The following is a 24,009-nucleotide window of genomic DNA, read 5'->3' as shown; positions in this document are numbered from 1 at the left end:
TTTTAATGGACAATAACTTGCTACAGAAAGAATTACAAGAAAAGGAAGGATTTGAGTATTCTGATGTCCTTCATCTTCTGGCAAGCAACCTGTAATGAAGCAAATGAAAATGATTGGCATTTCTCCTCTTTCCAGGACATTTGCTTGAGAGCAGGTTATGCACTAACTCTTTTTGCCTTCAACAATCGTTTTCAACAGTACTTAATATTGGAAAGTGGAATGCTAACCTTATCTATTTTTGAGCCTTTTCTTCGATCCAAGGTTGAAACAGAGAAGGCAATGGCAGCGTTTCAGGTACACAGAGCCTAAGATTTCATACTGGCAAGTACATTGTCTTAGTGAACACTTCTTTACTGGGGATTCAGAAAAAATGTTTATTAATTTATGAAATATGGTATTCTGCACATTAGCCCCTCTACCTCATAAAAAGTCCATTGTTAGAGCTTCTTTATCTATATAGAATTTTTCAAGTTACATCTGATGCCTGCAGCGACCCTGTGAGGTCCATAGGCAGGTGTTTTCATCACATCCTGTAGATAGATGACAACTATGTGGAGACATAGGGTTGGGTTGAAAACAGGTCTAATGTGGGCTGTCAGTGATGGTATGGCTCCTTCCACCTATGGCCATATTTAGGCTCCTCTCTGTCTTATGCTTACTCTTCAGAGCTCCCTTCCTACAGCCTTGTGAAGTATTTCTCTTCAAACTCAAGGTCAAAAGCTGCAAAAACTGCAGAAAGAATAATGTGGCCATTGTGGTCATTGCTATGAGCATTTGTGAGGGGGGAGTACTTGAACTCTTGCCTCCCACGTATCAAATCTCTTTTATTGGAGCCCACCAAATGTTACCTTTACCTCTTAAAATGCCCCCAAATCATAAATGATTAAGAGAATCTAAGTATCAAATATTCACTAATTCCTTTTTTTTTTTGTTTCGTTTTCTTTTAGATTATTGTATTAGCTAAAGTCATTATAGATGTGGACCATATTACTTTGTCTGCAAGAGGTGTTACTATTTTAGTTGACAGTCTATATTCAGTCCACATTCCTACTATTGTCCTGACAGGTAAGGAATAGCTAAGAAAACAAAACAAAAACAAACAAACAAACAAACAAACAAAAAACATAATGGCATCTACACAAAGGACTTGTGTCCAAGATAGATCACAAAAATATTTTAAATTGGAATCTCAACAAAAGTAAAGTATGTCTGATACCCTGTTGCAGTGTTTCCAATGATGCTGCTTGAAAGTACATGTCTGCATAGAGCAATGGGCATGACATCTACTCCGCGCCCTTGCATGGGGCAATGGGCATCCACCCTGCTTGCTGAACAGGAATGCAGAAACTCTCAACACAGCCCTATTGCTTTCCTAATTATTATTTCAAACTTCTAATGATTTTCTAGACTATAAAGTAAGAATTCAATTATGCACTATCAAGAAAAAATTTACTCTCTGATTTTCAGTAGTAGTGGCCGATTTACATTGATATGCTTTGTGTTTCTTTTGAATCATATACATTCTGTTATTATTTAAGAGTTCTTGAAAATTTTTTAGCTATATTTATTATATTATTTTTGTATGAGTGTTTCGCCTGCATGTATGTATGTGTGTCACTGTGTGCCTTTTGCCCATGGAGGCCAGAAGAGAGGGTTTCAGATGGTTGTGAGCCATCATGTGGGTGCTGGGAATTGAACCAAGGTCTTCTATAAGAACAACAGGTGTTCTTAACTGCTGAGACAAGTTCATGCCTTTAATTCCAGCTCTCTGGAGGCAGAGGCAGGTGGATCTCTGTGAGTTTGAGGTGAACGTGGTCTACATAATGAGTTCTAGGACAGCCAGGTTATGTAGAGAGACCCTGTCTCAAAAAACAAACAAACAAAAAGAAATACAGGGGTTGGGGATTTAGCTTAATGGTAGAGTGCTTGCCTAGCAAGCACAAGGCCCAGGGTTCAGTCCTCAGCTCTGAAAAAAGAAAGAAAGAAAAAAAGAAAGAAAGAAAGAAAGAAAGAAAGAAAGAAAGAAAGAAAGAAAGAAAGAGAAAGAAGGAAGGAAGGAATGAAGGAAAGACAATAGAGCAAAGAAAAATGGTTTACTAGTTCTCTTGAAAAATGTTATCTGTGCAAGTATATCCACCCAAGCTTACCCATACTTATAACAATAGGTGATAAATAATATTTAACTGAACTGCCACTCATGGCTACATAAACAGTTTCAGAATGATAGTTTGTGACTACTAGCAAAATAAACAAAAGATCAAATATATTATTAACTTAGCCAGTTGCTCTATGAGAGAAGCATGTTTTGGGGTCTCTCTGTTTAAAAAGGAAGACAAGTGGAAACTTTTGGACACTAGACAGAAAAAGGGGTCTTGGAAAGAAATGTGATAGTAGAAGATTTAAATTTTGATTCATGATCTTTTTGTTACAAGAAATGTCATATTATATTTGCTTTCAACTATTAATTTTCTTAATCTGGAAGAAATGCATATCATGTACAGACATAAATTCATGGAAAGCATTTATTCACATAAACTTAATAGACTTTATAAAAGCTGAACAACTGAAAAACAGACTAAATGTATTTTTAAAGTTTGAAAAACAGAAAGCTTCCATCTTTAAAAATTTGTTGTTCTTACATAGACCTGTGTAAGTTTTAGTATGTGTGACAGAAAATCAATCAACTACATGAACAATCATTCCACATTTACATGTACATGTTCCTTTTTTTTTCTTGTTTCTTCATTTAACAGGCAAGTTTTGTAGCTCAAACTTTTAAAAATTCAGTGTACAAGTGAACAAAGAGCAACATTTGTGCTATCAGCTTCAGATAATATAGGAGCTTTTCTTTGTTTTAATTCTAGGTAATTTAATAGCTAGTCTGGCTCACTCCAGAGCTGGTATTCCAGCCGCTTTTCTGACGCTGGGGACAGTCCAACGGCTATGCTACCACCTGTACTCAGGAAGAGAAGAGGTAAAAACAAAAGGCTAATCGTAAAATTGAATGTGCTACAAATAAAGAAATTTGCTTCTCTCACATAAGGGGATGCTTTTTCCCTTGGGATAGTACATAATTCATAAAAACTAAAAAATAGATGAACTTTCCAGTATTAGTCATACCTGACATCTGCAATTCAGATTTCCCACAAAATCATATTTTTTAATTCTAATTAATTATAATTGCAATTATATTACACCCTGACCACAATTTTCCTTCCTTCTCTCCTCCCAGTCCCTCTCTCCCCATCTACTCCTCTTTTTCCCCCCCATAAAAGGGCAGCCCTCCCAGGGATATCAACTGAAATGGCATATCAAGATATAATAAGACTGAGTACCTCCCCTCATATTAAGGCTGGACGATGCTGTTTTCAACTAAGTCTCTATCATTCTATTTTATCAATAAAGACTCAGGAGCCAGATGCTGGGGTGAAAACCTGCTAGCTCAGAGAGGCAGAGAAAGCAGACAGCTGCTTCCTCCTCCACTGTTGTCATCCCAGAAAAAGAGCTTTTTCCAAGCCATCTCAAACAAAACTCCTCCAACAGGATGTCCCTCCCTTCTACTTCCTGTGTCCTCTTTGTCCTCCTGACTCCCTCTTAATCTCTATGGTTATTTCCTCTCAATTGGTTGCTCACTCTGCCTCTTGACCTAAGGTGGCTTTTATTTGATCCTTTTCACAATATTCAAGCAGAAAGCTCTTAGATTAAAGGTGTGTGCTAGGGCTAAGCCACACCACAGCTAGAAGCAGTAAATAATGCAGTCTTGGTGTCCACAGTGTGATAGAATATCCTGCAACAGGATGAGGCAGCCCAGTGGGAAGAAAAGAGTCCCAAAGGCAGGCAAAAGTCAGAGACGGCCCTTGCTCCTACTTTTAGGAGTCCCACAAGAAGACCAAGCTACACAACTGTAACACATGTGCAGAGGGCCTAGGTCAGACCCATGAAGGCTCTCTAATTATTGCTTCAGACTCTGCGAGCCCCTATGCACCCAGGTTAGTTGTTTCTGTGGGGTTTCTTGTCGTGTTCTTGACCCCTCTGGCTCCAACAATCTTTCCTCCCCACCTTCTGCAGGATTCCCAAGCTCTGCCTAATGTTTGGCTGTGGATCTCTGCATCTGTTTCCATCAGTTGCTAGATGGAGCCTCTCTGATGGCAATTATGCTAGACTCCTGTCTACAAGTATCACAGAATATTAGAACATCATTAGGAATCATTTCATTGACTTTTTTTTTTTTTTTTTGCTGGTGAGCATGCATTTATTTTAACTCTGACATCTAAACAATCTTACAAAAGCAGTATAGAACAACTATAATTAAAGATTTTAAAACTATGGGGCTGGAGAGATGGCTAAGAGCATGTACTGCTCTTGAAGAGGAGCCCAGTTTGGCTCCCAGCACTCTTATTGGATGGCTCACAACTGCCTGTAACTCCAGTTCCAGAGGATCCAATGCCCTTTTCTGGTCTCCATGGGGATGGACAGACACACAGAGAGAGAGAGAGAGAGAGAGAGAGAGAGAGAGAGAGAGAGAGAGAGAGAGAGAGAGAGAGAGAGAGAGAGAAGAGAAGAGAGAGAGAGAAGAGAGAGAGAGAAGAGAGAGAGAGAAGAGAGAGAAAAGAGGGAGATTTTTCAGGGCTGAGGACCAAACCCAGGGCCTTGCGCTTCCTAGGCAAGCACTCTACCACTGAGCTAAATCCCAAACCCAAGATTTTTTTTTTTAAACATACAGAAATCAGCACAGAAAAGGGAAACTGATGATTACCATTGTTGGTATACGGGTGGAAAGCCACTGAGCAAATCTGTATGTATACCTTGCACACATTGTAAATAAATTTGTTGCAACTCTGGGAAAGATATCCAGACAACTTGGGGGAGTCAGGCAACACCTTGAGCTGTTTAGGACAGCTCTGATGCCTGGAGCTGCAAAGAGACAGCTCAGCCCTGAAAGGGAAGTTTTCCCTGACTGCTCAGTAGAGTCAGGCCTAGAACTGCTTCAGCAGGGAAGGGTATCCTGATTTCTTGGGAAAATCAGGCCTGGAACTGCTTCAGCAGGAAAGGGTATCCAGACTGTTCAGGAGAGTCAGGCTATACCTGGTGTGATGGGGGATGGTCTCCCCGCAGAATGTAGCAATCCTGCTCCTCTCCTGGAGAGCTGCTACAGCTGAGCTTTGCTCAGCCCCCACTTAAGGGGGCTTCCTAGCAGAGCTCTGCTTCTCTGGCTTAAGAAATTGCAGAAATGTAGCAATCTCCTCCGGCTCAGGAGAAACATGTTACTTTTTCAGCTCTTTCAGCTCTTCCTTGCTCTGTACACTGAGGGACATCTCAGCAAGGATCTTCTGTTCAGCCCCTCCTTGTTCTGTCCACTGAGGGATGCCTCAGCAAGGGTCTTCTCTACACCAGTGAATGAGCATCTTCACACCCAAAACTCCTTTGAGAAAGATTTATTTGCGAAGGAGGAGTCCAGGAAAGTAGCTGCCTCTACCAGGGTGGAGAAACAGCTCAGGACTGACCAGACAGGGTGGTTTATATAGGATATCTTGGGGGAGGAGTCAACAGTGATTGGTTAATTTTTTTCTGCCCAGGGATTGGCCAGTTTTGTGGGCTGTGGATCTCTGCATCTGCTTCTATCAGTTACTGGATGAAGGCTCTATGATGACAGTTAGGGTACTCACCAACCTGATTACTGGTATAGGAAATTCCCCGGAATCCACAGGGATGACCCAAGCTTAGACAACTAGCAATAGTGGAGAGGAACTACATTCCTAAGAGAAAACTGTCTCTCCCTGTCCCAGCAGCTCACAATTGCCAAATACAAATTGTTGTATGCTTAACTTCCATTTGTTTGCTGGGATTTGGTTTGGGTTGCTCTCGCACAGACGGTGTATGCTTTTGAAACTACTCCGTGTTTATATGCAGAGCTGCCTTGCTGTGCAGAAGGCACGTTTTCTGTCGTCACTTTCTATCCCTTCTTGTGCAATTTATCCCTGAACCTTCAGAGCCCATTGCTTAAGAAGTTTCTTCTTATAAAATTATGATAAAACTATTTTGAAATTCTATGTATGCTACCCACATGACATACTCAACCCATACATTTATTAAAAATTCAAGATGGATGCCAAAGAGACTTGAACCCAAAATTATGTTTAAAAAGTGTATATAAATATAATTAACTCTGGTGACTTGTGTAATTTAAAATGGTCAAAATAGCAAATTTTAGGCCAGTTATATTTTATCGTAATAAAATATTAAGAAAACATGCAAAAAGTTTCTTTTCATTTCAGGTTCGCACAGCGTGTTCTTGTGCCCTTGGCTACCTGACTTACAATGCACATGCTTTCCGCATCCTGCTGACAGAGTGCAGGAACAAACCTAACCAGTTCCTGCGCATAATGAATAATATCAGCAGAGATGCAAAGATTAACCCCACCTTCCTGAAGGAGTTCCAAATGCAGCAAAATGTGGGACTTCCATCCTTAAGGTACTGTGCCTTTATCAATGACAATAGCGGCATTATCAGTACAGTTCTTGGGAGACTTTAGGGGGTCCAGCATGTAAAACTCCCCCTGACATGCATGCCTCTGTATACCAGTGCAGACTTAACATTGACAAAGTCTGTTTTCTTTAGTTTTGAATGCCAAATATCTTGCTTTTTGGTTTATCTCTGCATCAAAATACCTAGCCAGCAGGGTTCTGTTAAGTGCTAAGTTTCTTTCCTCATTTTAATGCCTTATTCCACCGAGGAAAAACAGTGAAAGTCACTTTATTACAGCCTGGGAACAAGCGGGGGCTATAGAAAAGTTAGTCGATTTATTCTTTGGTGAGTAAGCAGATCTAGGCCCAGGCAAGTTCCGATTTGTTATAATGTTTCTGAAAAGTGCACTATAAAATAGAAGGTCCTGTTCCAAAGTTAGGATGAAAATGGAGGAAGAGTTTCCTTCAGAAAAAACATCCACCAGAATTCTGAAGACTGTCAGTCTGGTTTTGTTTTCTTCTTTTTCAAAATAGTTCAGGGAGAGGGTAAAATCTCAACAGAGCTTTAAAGCACGGCTCCTGCTGTGCTCACTATGAGCAGCTAGTTACCTTGCTGTTGGGCACACTGTTACAGAGTAGAAATGGAAGGTGTTATAGAGACGGGGAGAGGGAGCTGTGAGGCATGGTAGGTGCTGAATTCGCAGAGGTTTCTTCCAGAAACAGAAAAACAACAACTACAACAACACAACCCAAAACAGGCTCTTCCTGTCAGTTTATCAAAATAAACAAATCAATGCACTAGCGGCCAGGCTTGGTGGTGCTTGCCTACAATCCTAGTACTGGGAAGGAAACAGGGCGGCCCCAGAGCTCCCTGGCCAGCCAGTCCATTCTACTGGGTGAGTTACAGGCCAGGGAGACTCACTCTCTCTCTCCCCTCCCTCCCTCTCAGTCTCTGTCTCTGTCTCTGTCTCTGTCTCTGTCTCTCTCTCCCCTCCCTCCCTCTCAGTCTCTGTCTCTGTCTCTGTCTCTCTCTCTCTCTCTCTCTCTCTCTCTCTCTCTCTCTCTCACACACACACACACACTCACACATACAACTCTAACACATTCTCTCATACACACTCATACTCTCACATACACAATTCTCTCACACACACTTTCTCTCACACATTCTCTCTCTCTTTCACACACACACACACACACACACACACACACACACACACACACACACACACCATTTAGGAAATTCCTCCTCCACCGGGCAGGTGGAGCAGTTCAGAAAGGACTCATGAGCATAGCCACTTCAGAGGCTGCAAAAATTACTGAGGTCAGAGATCCTTTAGAAATGGGTCACAGCTGTACCACCCCAAGTGCTTGGAAAGCCAAGCAGCATAAAGGGCAGAGAACAAGAGCCATGAGAAGCAGCAGCCTGACTTGCCGTGTGGCTCAACAAAGCCCTCAGCAACAGTGAAGTATGGGTGCACACACCACTTCTCAAATCAAATCCCAGGAACAACCCTGCTCCTGGACCCAGTGTTGAGGAATGGCAAACCAGTCCTGTTGCCACACAGAGAAGGAAGACATGCTCAGGACACAGATGATGGAGAGGTGATGAACAGAGGCCATGTGGAACTTCATAAGTGATGGCTTCCCATTAGCCTTCTGTGGGGATGAAGCTCCCCATAGTCAGTAGAGCAAACACCAGGTAGTCGGGTTTGAAGTGTGGGGCTTTCTGTGAATTGTTATGTCTACAGAAATGAGCTGAGACGGAACACTGTACTCACAAAGAACATCCCCTCGATCTCCTTCTTGTGTATAGGGGTCATGAAATACACATTTGTTCTGGCAATCAAAATTCCCCAAAAGATAACTAAGTAGATATCCAAAAGTTGCCAGTATCTGTGTGGATGAAGGTGCTTTAAATTCAAGCACAAAAAGAGGCATAGGTGGTCCATAGCCGTGTAGCAGGTAGCCAGTGTCCTTCAGCTCATCAGGAAGCAGCACATCTTATCAGCTGCCTTTCCAACATCTCTCCCAGAACTAACAAACGAGCTCCTCCATATTCTCCATGTCACGATGGCCTATGGAAAATGCCAGTGCCACACCTCATCCTCTCCCCGGGAGCATGGACACATTGGTTGTTTTTATGGTTATCCACTTTTTCTCTCCCAGCCAGTTCTAACTGGTTTCTTACTGGTTTCTCTGTTAGCGTCAGGGTCCCACTGCCCTGCTGTCACTGATTAAGAAGACACTTGGCTAGTACTTCAGTACCCTGCAGCTTCAGCTGAGAGGAAAATTGGGGTCTTTGAATTCCAAGGGTCAGAGGGCTCCTGATGATAGTAGACACTTACACTCAAAGATAATTTGTCAACATAACCCCTAACCTAATCAAGGTGGGGACACTCGTTTGACTAGCCGAATACCTGCCCCTCCAAGTTAGTCATCCTTCCCAATCACAGGGCCCCACCCTATGTATTTTAGAAACAGTGCTTTGCTTTGTGGTCCAGCTCCAATCTCCCTCCTTCCTCTGCCTCTTCAGTAGCTGGGACTGGAGATGCATGATGATTGTGTCCAGGTCAAAACTCGTTTTAATCTCAGTTCAGTAACAGGCTGTGGTGTGGACAGAAGAACCGGATTTCGGGGTCCTGTGTAGAACAGGGTTACTTCAACTTTACAAGTTTTTTTTTTTTTTTTTTTTTTCCGGGGGGGTGGGGGATGGGGGGTGGGGTGGGACCGGACTGATAAAACTCTATTCCTGACTCAGGAATCTGTTCTTTATTAACCTGGAGTAAATTAGAAGACATCTGAATTAATTAGGAAAGACAAAATAATCTTCACTCCAAATGGATTTCCCATACTTCTGACCCAAGGCCAAGCCAAGCTTCTTGGAAGGAAACAGGGCTAAAATGATACAGTGGCTGAAGTTTTAGTTTCTGTCAGGCATTTTGCTCAGATGATTTTGTCTCAATGTTACAGTTTCACTATAACCTAAGTCTTTAAGATAGGGAGTGAAAAAAATCTTACTGTGGACTATATTCTCTGCTTCCATACACAAAGCTGAATTATGAATCTTTCCAAGTAGGAAAACATTCATGGAAGAGCTACTCAAGATATATTATTACTCTGATACAAGAAGGGAATAAGACCCCAAAGCATATTATGGCTATATAAATCAATTTTAAGTATAGAAAAAGATAAGACTATTTCAAGAATCCTTTGAAAACTAAAAATCCCAAATAAATTACATAAATATAAAATACAATATGAACTTTAATTCTAATAATTTATGTTAAATTAATTTCATTGTTTCATAAATTTACTTTAGTACAAATGATTTGTACTTTGCACATTCCCACAGCTCTGTAGGAAATGGAAATTGTGCTTCTATTCAATTTTATTTTCCTCGAAGCCCAGTTTGGGTCCCGTCTTTCCATCACTTCAAATATAGTTAATACTCCCTCTTAGGTATAGTTAATGTTTGAAATGAGTAAATAAGTGATCAAACATAAGGCAGCTGCAGACGGCATGCAGTTTATACAGATATGACTGAGACCATTAGGCCCCTGAGCATGGCACCTAAAATCTTTGTTTATTCATGGTTTTCTGTATGTCTTCATTTAAATATCTGATTTTTCCCCCCCTTTTAGTCTGGAAAAGAATGGAGGACCATCTATAATTCCTGTCTTTAAAAAAGGTAATTAATTTTTCTTTTATTTCTTTAATGCCTGCCAGACTTGGCAGGCTGTAATTCTACCTTAGGCTTTCTACCACTGTGATAAACAAACACCATGACCAAAGCCAATTTAGGATGAAAAGGATTTATCTCATCTTACAGCCGTCATCCAGGGAAATCAGGGCAGGAACTCAAGGCAGGAACTGATGCAGAGGCCATGGACAAGAGCCAATTTCTGGCTTACTCAAGTTTACTTTATTATACATCCCAGGACCACCTAGCCAGGGCGTTAGCAACAGCCACAAAGGACAGAACCCCCCCCCCCCCATCAATCATAAATCAAGAAAATACCCATATGCTTGCCTACAGGCCAGTGTTATGGAAGCATTTTCTCAACTGTGGTTCCCTTTCCTCAGTTATGTCTAGGTCTGTGTCAAGGTAACAAACCAGCTCACATTCTATCTTTAATAATTCAAAACGTGGAGACAATCCTAGAGAAAGCATCTGGTTTGTAACTTCACACACAGAAGACACCTCCCCTTTATAAGCCTGTATTTATCATTTAAGGTCTTCCCTACTGTCAGTTGCCAAAGATTTCTCTGGCAGGACGGCACAGTGGGTAAGAGCACTTGCCAATAAACTTAAATATCTGAGTTTGAACCTCAGAACCTACACGGTAGGAGAGAATTAATTCCCACAAGTTGTCTGTTAGCTCTGACCTCCACATCTGTTGCCATACACACATAACAACAAAAATTAAAAGATCTTTCTCTGTTATTTCCATGTCAAACAGGAATAAGGCACCATCTAAACACGTCTTAAGCAATCTTGCTCTTGTAAAATTTCATGTACAATGATTTTGAAATTTTTACACCAGAGGCCACACTGCTTCCATTGGTACTTCACGGTCTGGGCTCGGTTGGTGGCCGACAGTTGGGTAGTCTAGGAACTCAGAGTCTAGGTCTTACAATGCTTTAATTCCTTTCTGTTTTATTTTTAAAAGTGTCTTTTCATACTGTGTACTGTGTGTCTATGTGGGACATGTGCACAAGTGTCAGATGCCAGTGGAGATGGAGTTACAGAGGGTTGTGTACTGCCTGGTGTGTGTGTGTGCTGGGGACAGAGCATGGGCTCTGCAACAGCACTGCACTATTAACAGCTGAGCCACCTATCCAAGACCTTGTTAGGTATTTAACAGGGAATAAACACAAATTACTTATTTTCATGCACATGCTTAAATCTGCCAACCTTAGAAAGGGCCCACGACAAAGTATAATAAATAATCAACGTCTATGATATAACCAGTCAGAAAGAGAGCAGGAAAATAAGAAGAGGAATGCAGGCTTGGAGGATGGCCCAGTGGGCAAGAGCAAATGCTGCTCTTCTAGAAGACCTGAGTTTGCTTCACAGCATCCATGTGTAACTCATAGCCACATGTGATTCAATCTCTGAGGAATGTGGCACCCTCTTCTGGCCTCAGTGGACACCCACATACTGAATACATTCACACACACAAATAAAATTTCTTTAAAGAGAGAGAAAAGAAAATATTTATTCAGGAGTTTCTGTGGAAAGCAGGTATACGTTTTAGTTAGGCAAAGAAAATAATAAGCAATCATATTATACGTAGGGCCCTTGACTTGAGAGACATTTAACTGTGGCCTCTTACTTCCAGGGAAAGAGCATCGAAGAAAAACAAGGCCTAAAATCCAACCAAGAGATTCTCTGACTTTAATACCCCCTGTAACTAACTTCATGGGGCTCTTCAAAACAACAAAACAGGCCACTGTTTCCCATAACATTTTCTCTTTTTCATCTGGAATTTCATCAGATATCATAAATGTATCAAGACCAAGAATAGTGTGTTTGAACAACCTTGGGAAACGTGAGCAGAAAGCCAACCCAGAGCCCACAGAAAGCTAATAATAATAATAATATTAATTAAAAGCATTTGAACATGAGAAGATTCTTGAGTGGTCTTTCAGGGAATGGAGTCTATGTTGTTGTTTGAATGGAAGTTCTTTATGTTAATACATAACAGATCTTCTTTCCAGTGTTTCACATGGAATTTAATATCAGGTTTGAGTTATTGCTTCAACAAATAAGTAGAATTTTTATATAGAATGACTGCATTTATACCTGTCATTTATCAACTGTCATGAGTAGATATATATACATGTACGTATGTGTATCTATATCTATATATGTCTCAAGAGTTAGAAACTTTTTTGAGTTGGTATGCTGAGTTAAAGAGCATGCTATTACTTATTACAATACTTTAAGTATTACCAAAGTGCGAGGCTTATGAAATGTGCAACGTATAATGTCTAAATACTCAACCTAACATCTGGAATCACCACCCATCAGATACATAAGGGAGTGTGATTAAATGTGTGTCCACTAGATCTGTCCCATTATCTACAGAAAGTGCCTTTACTCTGCATTTGATAAGGGCATTCTTGTGGCTGAGAACTATTGTTGTAGAATATTTTAAAGTGTGTTACTTTTGTTTATGTTGCATTTGTTTAACTCTGTGAAGCTGTTTTACTGTGCCTGTGTAAAACACCTGATGGTCTAATAAAGAACTGAATGGCCAATAGCAAGGTGGGAGAAAGGCTAGGCAGAGCTGGCAGGCAGAGAGAATTAATAGAGAAATCCAAGAGAAGAAGTATCCACAGAAGGAGGAGGACTCCAGGGGCCAGCCACCCAGCCAGCCATGGAGTAAGAGTAAGATTTACAGAAGTAAGAGAATGGGAAAAGTCCAGAGGCAAAAGGTAGATAGGATAATTTAATTAAAGCTGGCTAGCAAAAAGCCAAGCTAAGGCTAGGCATTTATGATTAAGAATACGTCTCTGTGTGTGATTTATTTGGGAGCTGGGTGGCAGGCCCCCAAAAGAGCAAAAAACCATCAACAATAAACTATATGAGGTAGTTGCTCAAAAGTTCCATATTAATGGGTGCAAGCTTTGGAACTGGTCCTTTACAGCAGTAGACAGACATGATCAATGCAAACAAGGCTTCACTTATTCTTTCACTTCTCCATCCCTTTTCTTTATTCACTTTGCCTCCATATACTCTGAAGGTCTTTCTGTAATTCCCTATCTACCTGGGCTACAGTAAGCACTGACCATACATATTAACAGACAGTTGCTATAATAATGGTCATGATGGTGGTAGCCACCCTCACTTAAGGCTTTCACAGAGCTCATCTGTGTTCTTAATCACTGCAAAACTGCAAAATAAAATATAAATGTAGGAAAATGTATGTTTAATACTAGAAAGAAATGAATCAAATGGTAAGAAACTGTCATTTTTTCAGTGTCATTAAGGGTAACTCTTGAAGTTATTATTAAGCCTCTAGCATGAACAAGCAAGCCTTGATGTAGCCTCAGGTTGGCTCTAGATATTTTACAAACAACCACAGGCACTTCCTGAGTAACTTAGCTTAACCAGACTATTCTGCTATCCTGACAACTTACAGTATTTTTCCTGAAGAATCACTGCCAACTCTTTAAAATATTTATTTTGCTGAAAAAATTTTGAATACAATATAGTCTAACCATAGTCTCCCTAACTCCTCCAGATCTTCCCACCCACCTCGACACCCTTTTTCTCATTAGGAAACAAATAGGCAAATAACAACAAAAACTCCAAACAAACCAGAACTTTTAAAAAAGTAAACACAAGAAACAAACACACACACAAACCCATAAAAACATAAAATTGGATCCACAATATACAAGCAAAAGACCAGTAAAACAAAACAAACAAACAAAAATGCCCAAACAAAGCAACATGAGACAGAAAGTCTACAAATATGCCATTGAGTCCGTTTTGTGTTGACCATCTACTGCTGGGCACAGGGCCTACCTACCCTGAAGTGTGGTTAACACACCCAGTGAAACTCCATTGGAGAAATCTAACTTTTCCTATGCAAGTGGATTGTCTGTTGGCGAGAGCCTCTTGGTTCGGGATGTGAGTTCATGCCCACTTCCCCTCTGCACTGGGACTCTGTCTGGCTCGAACCTGTGCAGGCCCCATGCATGCTGCCACATCTCTCTAAGCGCATATGTACATCAGTCTGTTGTGTCTGGAGGCCACTGTTTCCTTAGTCATCCATCCCCTCTGGTTCTTGCAGTCTTTGTGCCTCCTCTCTGGCATAGCTCTCTGAACCTGGGGAGGATACCCTCAACTCTTCAAGATTAATTTTTATTATTGTATTGTTTTCTTTTAAAAATTATATACAAGAAAAGCCTCGAGGACATACTGAGCATTACCAGGTGTGCTGTAATCAAGGATGTGGGAGGTTCATGTAGGAGGCTTGCTAAGAGTTCAAGACCAGTGTGAGCTATCTAGTGAGTCCTAGACAAGCCTGGGCCACAGAGTGAGACTGTCTTAAAAACAAAAGAATACAAAACAACAAACAAATGCCCATTTGGTTTCAGTGACCCACTAAGCTAATTTACCTTTGCTTCACTGTAAAGTAAATTTGGCATGTGTTGATCAACAGAATTCAGTGTTGCTCCCTTATTCCAACCTCGTATTCAAGGATTAGAGACATGGCTGCTGTCTAGGATTCACTCATTTTCTTTAGCTATACTTTCTTCTTGCTTGTATCATGAAGTAATTAGTAATTTTAACATACGTGCATGATTATAGCACTTGGAACAACTTTTAACATTTTCAAAACATAGATTATGAGTATATTCATAATATAAATTTTGGTACTATACTTTATATGTACTGACAGTAGTAGTCACATGAAAGTTTGTTAATTTATAATCACATATACAAAATGCAAATCCAAATGTAAAATGTGAATTCCTGAACTAGTTGTTGCTTTTACCTGTTACTTCTTTACCAATCCTGTTAAATAACAGCAAACTAACAACAAAGAATAAAAAGCTATTTTAAGTAATGGCTGTTTCCAGTTGCTCCATTTCTAGGAGAAAGTAGGTGATCATAAATTGAACTAAAGAATTGCTTATGGAACTTTCTGAGAAGCTAGCTTAAAATAGGACTAAAATAAGAGAGGTTTCCATTCTAGATAAAAATAGTAGTATATGCCTGTAATTCTACTATTGGAATGCTATAAAGTGAGGCACCTGAAAAAAGGTTTTTTCTATGCTAAATTTTTATCTTTACCTTCTCTAGCTTTTCAATAAAACATGTTACCAAAGACTAGAAAGTTCACAAAATTAACAACTTTATGGTGATATTTTATTTGTACTGAAATGTGATTTTATTTGTATGTTAATAAAGTTGCCTGGGGGTCAGGTCTAATAGCAAGCCGTAGCAGAAGTTGGGTGGTGGTGGTGCACACCTTTAATCCCAGCATTTGGGAGGCAGAGCTAGGCAGATCTCTGTGTGTTCAAGGATACAGCCAGCATGGAGACACACGCCTTTAATCTCAAATACCAACCATAGAACACCTGGTCTGTACAGACAGACAGTGACGAGGAGGTCATATGGTTGGGTTTACAACCACTGAGAAGGCAGAACAGAAACTCTATATAAAGACAGATACACAGGATGTAGGTCTCTTGGCTGAGAAGACAGCAGCAGCAGTGAAGGGTAAGGTTTTTAGCTCTTAGCTATTGCTCTGACCTCTTGGGCTTTCTTCTCTGCATTGGCTCTGTGTTTCTTATTTAACAAGACGGTCACATCTACACAACTTGGCCCAGTATATAGAAACATCCAGTGGCAAAATCAGTGGACATAGCAACATTCTTCCTTTAAACAAATTAAGATTTATTATCAATTTTTAAATTTTACATGTATGAGTGTTTTGCTTACATTTATGTTTGTGTTCCACATGCATGCCTGATGCCCTAGGAGGTCAGAAAAGGATGCTGGATCCATTGGAACTGGAGTTATGTACACTTGGGAGCTGCCATGTGGATGCTGGGGTCCTCTGCAAGAACAAGAAGCGATCTTAACCACTGAGCCCTCTCTCCAGCCCCAGTAGGAATATCTGCAATACCAAGGTTCAGAGAAAATTACCTAAAACAAACCTTTTATCATCTCATTTATTTTCATCGTAGTAAATACAATTTAAAAAAAAATTGGGTGTGAAAGTATGTGGCCCAATTAGACAAAAATTAAAAGCATATAGTCTTCAGAGCATGACACCTAAAACCTTACTTAACCAGTAAAGTCCATATTCTGTTGGTCAAGTATTGTCATAACTCAGGGGTCTGTGATTAGATACAGCTGAGACCTGGCTTGACTTTAAAACTGCTCTCACTGAAGAAGTCAGTCTGCTGTAGTAGCGGTCAAAAACTAGCTTCTACTCTCCTGAGAAAAGGGAAAATGATTTAGGATCCATGACACAGGGCCAGGAATCAAAAGAACCACTGTATTTCTCTCAAGGATTTTTTTTCCCCCACCTGCCAACATCAGTAAGTTCTTCATCCTTTGATTTCACTGGTTTTTGACAATAAAAAAAGCCATTCTCTTTCAAAAAACTGTAACATGCAGTTATTATCTTTCAGAAGAAAAGATAAAAAAAAAGGAATTTTAAAAGTCTTGGGCCTGGTGGGTTAACTCAGGAGGTAATGTACTTGAATGTAAGTTCAATCTCCAGAAAGTATGTAAAACTACCATGATGGCAGTGTAAACTTATAATCCCATGCTAGGGTGGTAGGGACAGCATCTTGCTAAGGCTCCCTGGTCAATCTCCTCTAGTCTAACTGGTAAAGCTCCAAACAAGGAGAAGCCTGGTCTCAAAGGAGGCTGACAGCATTCCTGAGAGTAACACCTGAACTGTGAATGACTCCTTGCTACCATGTACACCCACACAGGTGCCCCTGCACACATATGTACCCTCCAGGAATATGCATACACACATGCATAATAAAATTCTTGAAGCCTAATGAACATATTTACATAATTTGATACCAAACACTTAAAACTTATTATTTGAGATATTACCTGTAGAGACCTTTGATAATCACCAATTAAATTGTCATTTTTAATCGTGGTACTTTTATGGCAGCTTCTGCAACTTCTTTGGATATGTCTACTCCAAGAGGACATCTGCATGAAAATCAGAGGCCACATGACTTTATGCTTGATTCACAACCTGTCACAACTTTTGCATATTATCTGTTTGGAGTCTGGATAATGGTGGAAGTAATGGAGAGTCGGCATAGGTGACGAGGATTCCAACACAGATACAAACAGGACAATGCATGGCACTACCCCATTTATAAGAAACCTCAATTTGAGGTATATTTGCAATTTCTACTGCTCCAAAGGACTGTAAATTAGTAAGTTTAAAACAAAGTGAAAGCTGGGGATATATAGTTCAAAGGTTCAATGGTAGTGTGTCTGTTTAAGCACACACAAAAACTTGTATTCCACAAACTCTCAAACAAACAACAAAAAAGCAAATGGAAAAATAACCCTTAAAATCAAACATAAAAAACAATGAAAGATACCATAGTTATAATCTTTTACAAAGGTCAAAACTGAAATAGCACTAAACACATCAAGTCAAGCCTACATTTGTTTGTGTTTGCACTTTCCTAGATTTCCCTGAGTTCACAAGTTGCTCTGTCTTTTTCAACTTGCCCTTGGTCTTCTAGACTGGAGAGCTCTTCACTTCCTACCCACTTTATCTATTCTTCCTTAGTAAATAAAGTGAAACCTCAAATTCCTGATTTTCTATGATACTGCTCAAGGTTAAGACTCTGACCTGACCCCAGCTGGATAAAGCCATTATCACCAGCCCTGACCCTGCCACAACTGGACCAGCCAGTATCATCTGATAAGCAGAGATGTAAATGATCCAGACACTACCCTCAACTCTGGCCATTCACAAGTGATGTCAACAATCGGTGGTTCCTGAAGCACAACTCTGGTGCTGAGAAGTGAAAAATATCAGAAGAAATAATGTTCAAATATAATTATGCCAAGCTATGGAATGTAATTGTCCTAAATTATTCCCTAACTTGAACAGAACTTGATAGCAAATTAAAAAACTGCTCTTGGAACTGTGGTTTGAGAGAGGACATAAGGCTTACAGTGAAGAGCTGCCTTCTGGCTTATTCCCATTGATTCTTGTAGCACAGTATAACATATCTGAATGTTATCTGGATGTTTCCCTCAAGTTTGCTAACACACTAACCATCCTTAGACAACACTAGACAATACAAAAGTACAGCTCATGCAGATGGCTTTTCTTTTATTAAAAATATTTTATGTGTATGCATGTGTGCCTGAGTGCATGTATGTATGCATTCAGGAGCCCATGGAGGTCAGGGTGTTGAATCCCCTAGAACTGGAGTTAGGGTGGCTGTTGGCTGCCATGTAGATACTAGAAAAGAACCCAGGCCCTCTGTAAGAGCAGGGAGCACTCTTTAATTACCAAGCCATCTCTCCAGCCCTGAAAAGTGTTCTTTTCTAGTAAGAAATAAGATGATGCATCACCATTATTCATGGCCTATAGAAATAGGCCATGGTTCATATATGGCCTGCTAAAATTTTTATAATTTGATTTTGTAGCAGAAATATTTCTTATCAACTATTTCTCAAGTATATTCATGAATACCAGTCATTTTCCTTAAAGTACCACCAGAATGTCAACAAAAACTTCGTATACAAAAACATACTCCAGACTTTCTTTTTCTTTTATAATGTAATTTGTATAAATATGATAAATGGTACTACGTACTTTGGTTCATATCGGATGTCTTCTACATCATGTAAAATGCCCAAGCCAGCACGTAATCTTTCAATCCCATTCCTAAATAATAGTAATAATAATAATAATAATAATAATAATAATAATAATAATAATAAAAAACATTGAAACAAAGATCAACAGCCTCAAGATCTAAAGGATGAAAATTTAGTATGGTAAGATGGTAATGACTATTTACATGATTACAAATAATCACATATTCTCTTGTGGATTACCATGCAATCATAACGCCATTATCAGTGCACAGTCTTGGAGGAGGACACAACAAAGTGCATTGTGTTGCATCTGCTACAATTTCCAATGCTCTTCGGATATACAAGTTACTTGCAACACCTCCAGATACAACCTGAAAAAATTGGGAAGAGGAGTATTAACAGCTATTACACATGGATATGAACCAAGCTCTTACTAAACTTGGGGGAAAAAAACCCAGCTTTATCCAACAAGAAACTAATTGGGGTTAAGTAATATATCACTTAATATATTTAGTGATATATTTGCAGAATAAAAATTTGGAGATAATAATCACAATTTTAAGCCAGCATGTATTCATTGCTAGCATTTAAAATATTTTCATAGTACCAGAAAGTGTCTCTGCAACATTTGCAATCATAATACACCAGTATTTTAGACTGCATTTTGCACTTTTATCATTGAGCTACCCAGCTCTTAATAAACCATTATCTTTAATATTCATTTTTAATATTTGATTTTACAAATTGCCAGATTTAGACATTTCCTTAATTTATAATTTTCAAAGATTTAAAACCTATTAAGTAGGAAGATTATCAAGTCTTGTAAGCATATTTAATGGGGTTTCATTAAAAGATGGAGGATAGCAGCCTCCTTCTCTAAAAATACTAATCATAAGGGTTATTCTGGTTTCTTTATTGTAAACCCTCTTTAGAGTTCAAAGAGAAAATGTAGCCTGGGATTTTTTTTTTTTCTACATAGGCTATAGAGATGCTCCATAAAGATGTTATGTCTTCCTTCACAATGGTTATACATCACTTTTATTCTATATTGTTCTACATTGTCCATTATGAGACACAATGACCTACTTATCCAAATAAAGTCAACTAGATTCCTGGGGTCAGTAACGTGCTGGAAAGTGTCCCATTACTAGCAGGAGAGATGACAAAGCTTACTAATACTGCATTAGCTGGAGGTAACAGATCCTTTTGCTTGCAAAACAGAATAGCACGATATGTTCTCATCGCAAGGTGGCGTGCTGTTGTATGCTGCACCACAGCAGCAATGTCTGCAGCTGAAGACAGGATTTGCCCCTCCTCAATGCCTTCTTCTTTCTCCTTGCGTGTTATTAGCTTATTGATAACATGCTGAAGTCCCGTAAAAGAAAAATCGCAATTTTTAGCATTCTGCATGGGAGGATTAATAGTAAAATGGAATCTATTTCCTTGTTTGGCCAAATGTTCTATAGCCTTTCCACCACTCATCGTAGAATATTCTGGATGTTTGATTAAAGAAAGTCTTCTTGCCACCTGTTAAAAACAAACATTTAAAATTTTTTCATACACTATATTTTGATCACAAGTTAATTAAGAAAAAGATTACCCACTATGACCAAGTTAGCTTTAATCAGGGATAAAGGGATGGGTCAAAATATCAGCGTCAATATATGTAATAAGTGACATTAAAAAATATATTCTTAAATGAGTCACAGGCTACACATTTTGAAGCCATAAGATATAAAGATAATGAATTCAAAAATTACTTTAAAAATATTCAGTGAATACATGGACTATGGCTAATTTCAGGAAATCAGGCAAGTCTTCTCTCGAAGCTGAACAGTGTCTAAGTGCTGCAACCCTAGCTTTTCTCTCTTATACTGGGGTCAGAAAACTGAAGTTGAGGATGGTTATTTAAAGGTGAACTTTGGAAATAAGAATCTGACCCATTCTTTCTCTCCATCATTTCAGCTGTTTTGTATATGCAGTAGGCTCCATACTACTCAAAGAAAAACTGTTGTGATGTTAGCAGTTATGCACTATATTCTGAATTCCATGTTAATCTTTACTTTTCCTTCACAGGGTCTCACTATATAGCCCCAGTTGGCCTACAACTTACTATGTAGACCAAGCAGACCTTGAACTCATAGTGATCCACCCGCCTCTGCCTCCCAAGTGCTGGGATTAAAGGCGTGTACAATGTCCTGCTCTTAATCACTGTATATCCTTATATCTTTGCAGCATGCTACAGTGCTCAAGTTTCCCAAACACTTTCACAAGAAGTATTTGACTAACTATATAGCAATAACTACAAAGTATCTGAGCTTTTACATACAGATGTAAAATTCTTACCATTTTATTAAATGGCTAAATATTACAAAATTGAGATGGACATAGTGGTAATTCCTACTTGTAATCCCAGCACATGGAAGGCTAAGGCAGGAGAATCACTGTGAGTTTTGAGTCCAGCATGGGTTACAGAATGGAACCCTATCTAAAAGAAAAAAAAGTTATTACAACTCTTGGAGCTCAGTATACAGACTAGGCTGGTCTCGAACTCACGGAGATCTACACGCCTCTGCCTCAAAAGCTAGGATTAAAAGTCTAATTAAAAGTGCTAGGATTCCAGCACTTTTTTGAGACAAGACCTTGCTACATGGTTCAGGATTGCCTCAAACTCATTAACTAGCCAAGGTTGGCCTTGAATTTTATTCTACCCTGCTACCCATACCCAGCCTTTCGCAGTAGTTTTTAAAAAGTTTTTCAGTCTAATCAGGCATTGTTCAGAATTCCCTAGGCGAGTAGCTTGTATACTGCTATTCAACTGAAAGAGTCAAAAGAAATGACTTAGGAAGCTGTACCTTGTCCAGCATGTCACCTGGCGCTATGTCCAAAGACTTCCCGAGAAGCAGAAAGTCTGACACACCTCGGACTAATGCCAGCAGACAGTGACCTCCAGAAATCAAAAGAACTAGAAAAGGAAATTCTACTTCATTGGTTAGCCTAATTGTAAGTGCGTGAGCCTCCATGTGATGGATCGGAATGAATGGCCTTTTAAACCGGTTGACTAGCTGTAAGCTGAACGATAAGCCTACGCCCAGGCTCAGGGCCAGTCCTGGTTTGATGGTAGTTGCAATCGCTGAGAGGTCTTGTGGAGAGACTCTACTGGCAGAAAGAGTTTCTTCTACTATTCGCTGAATATTTTCTCTGTGAAGCTGCTGAGCTACTGGAGGAACAATCCCACCTGTTCTGGGGAAGAAAAAGAAAAGACAGTTTTAAAAAAAAAATGGGAAATGAGGAAAACAATGTTACATCTGAAGGCATTCTTACAAATGAACCATTATATTACTATGTATGTTAACACTGTGTGCTTTATAATGCAAGACTGATAAGAGTTCAGTAATTTCATGCTGTGTTCAAAATGGTTTATTTCTGATGAATGAGGTCACCAGCACACTCATAAAGAATTCCAAAGAGGTCATGAACAAAAGAAGGGCAGGATAAAACTGTATTTAGCTCTCATTAATCTTGAGGAGAGAATTTTAGAAATTAATGCAAGAGTTTATTTGACTAAAGTATATTAAACTGGATACAAGAATATGAGGGTCCCAGACATCAAAGATGACTCATATTTGTTAGGGATGATGGGGAGAAAAAAATATAAACGGTGAGAAGTATGAAGACAGTTTGTGAAGGTGAGTTTATTTTTAAACACACTGTACTTGAGGTCAGACCAGGACAGGAGATAGCTTGCAATCCTAAAATAAAGTTTGGGAATCTAGTGCTCAGTTGGCAGTGGACATTTTTGGTCTCTGTAGGACAGTGGATGATCACTCCAAACACCGGGTTAAGAATCAGCAGGGAAGGTTGGGAATGCAGCTCCAGGGTAAAGCACCTGCCTAATTTACTCAGGGTCTCGCATTCAGTCTCCAGCATGGAAGGACCAACGGGACGGGGACAAAACATGGCCAGCAACAGATATTGTAACTTTTAACTGGTTTACAGTCTGGGAAGCAATTTCACAGGTCTGTAAAATTCACCTCTGACCTCAAAACATCATTTTAAAATATTTGACATTCCAAGACCATGTGGAATGGTTTCTATACACAGAAATAAAAATCTTCACAATATTCAATGAATATTTAGTTACAACAATATATATGTATATATGTATATACATTTTTGTATATATGTGTGTGTATATATATATATATTTCAAGGAATGAAGATATAAGGAAATCAATAAGTGTGTTTTGTAATAAAATTTAAAAAACTTATTTAAATATACTTATTTGATATTCCTGTTCTTTGTTAGTAGCAACAACTTTTAGAACCATCTGAGTTTCAAGGCTCATTTTTAGATTACATTTTTATTTATTTATGGTGGGTGGTGCATGTCGAGGAGGTCAGCTGACAGCCTGCATGAGTCAGTGTCCTCCTTCTACCATTTGGGGGTCCAGGGATTGAACTCAGGTCAGCAGGGGGCTTTCGTTACTAATGAGCCATCTCAATGTCCCTTCAACATTCGTTTTTTTACCTTTGTCTCCACACTTAATGTTTAGTTTAATAACATTCCCACCAACACCACCAAATTCAAAGCCTCTTTACTTTTCTAGCTTTATCTTCTGATTCTTAGAGCCCACTGCAGATTGTGATGTCAGAAAACACTAGACAGCAATATGTTGTTGACTGTTATTTTCCAACTCAATATATTTACTCGACTGGAATTTGAGAGAGTCTGAATTCAAGTCCTTTCTTCCTGATATGGTAGGTTATCCAGGCAAAGATCACATAGGACTCACAGTGTCCCAGGTGTCGCATGGCAATGGTAGGTTTTCAAATCATGCTAAGCTGAGCTGTGTGGATGGTATCACAGAACACACTTAACTAGTATTCCACCGAAGTGGCCTGTGCTCTGGCTAAATAGAATGTTCTTGTCTTTTTGCCTTTGTTGGTAGCGTTCACTTGAATAGCACTATTCTTTGCATCTCTACTGAGGACCTGTGAGGAGTCGGACAGTTGTGCTAACAGGCACAAGGTGTAGCACAGTGGTCAATCTGGACGGAGACTTCATTACGAGAGCTTAGGGTTGATTGGAGGAAAGATTATGAATAGTCAAACAAATGTATAAACTGTAAAAAGGATTAGAAAGAAAATCTGCAGGACACAGTGATACACAATGAACCTAATTTAGATGA

At 39.4% G+C, this 24,009-nt stretch overlaps 2 protein-coding genes across 9 annotated transcripts in view; one reads left to right on the top strand and one right to left on the bottom strand.

Annotated features, from left to right (window-relative positions):
- The window catches only part of Ankar (ankyrin and armadillo repeat containing), a 63,844-nt gene extending 51,413 nt beyond the window's left edge, over positions 1–12,431 (top strand). Inside the window, exons 19-24 of one of the 2 annotated variants that reach the window (XM_028886994.2) lie at positions 136–294; positions 948–1,065; positions 2,865–2,974; positions 6,276–6,472; positions 10,110–10,156; positions 11,811–12,431. In XM_028886994.2, coding sequence (XP_028742827.1) covers positions 136–294; positions 948–1,065; positions 2,865–2,974; positions 6,276–6,472; positions 10,110–10,156; positions 11,811–12,058 — 879 coding nt within the window. In that variant the 3' untranslated portion in view covers positions 12,059–12,431. Of the gene's footprint in view, positions 1–135; positions 295–947; positions 1,066–2,864; positions 2,975–6,275; positions 6,473–10,109; positions 10,157–11,810 lie in introns of those variants that run through there. The other variant, XR_005092688.1, reaches the window with a different exon arrangement.
- Positions 12,432–15,865: 3,434 nt separating this feature from the next.
- Osgepl1 (O-sialoglycoprotein endopeptidase like 1) overlaps positions 15,866–24,009 on the bottom strand; it is a 29,702-nt gene continuing 21,558 nt past the window's right edge. For 5 of the 7 annotated variants that reach the window (XM_028886922.1, XM_028886930.2, XM_037210438.1 and 2 more), the window contains exons 3-8: positions 21,673–22,060; positions 19,991–20,344; positions 19,058–19,188; positions 18,813–18,884; positions 17,069–17,173; positions 15,866–16,109 (exon numbers count right to left, since the gene is read on the bottom strand). In XM_028886922.1, the coding sequence (XP_028742755.1) occupies positions 17,095–17,173; positions 18,813–18,884; positions 19,058–19,188; positions 19,991–20,344; positions 21,673–22,060 (1,024 nt within the window). In that variant the 3' untranslated portion in view covers positions 15,866–16,109; positions 17,069–17,094. Of the gene's footprint in view, positions 16,110–17,068; positions 17,174–18,812; positions 18,885–19,057; positions 19,189–19,990; positions 20,345–21,672; positions 22,061–24,009 lie in introns of those variants that run through there. The other 2 variants (XM_028886912.2, XM_028886939.2) reach the window with 2 other exon arrangements.

This window comes from Peromyscus leucopus, chromosome 13 (genome assembly GCF_004664715.2).
Source record: "Peromyscus leucopus breed LL Stock chromosome 13, UCI_PerLeu_2.1, whole genome shotgun sequence".
Lineage (NCBI taxonomy): Eukaryota > Metazoa > Chordata > Mammalia > Rodentia > Cricetidae > Peromyscus > Peromyscus leucopus.
This window is presented reverse-complemented; position numbering and strand designations above follow the sequence as displayed.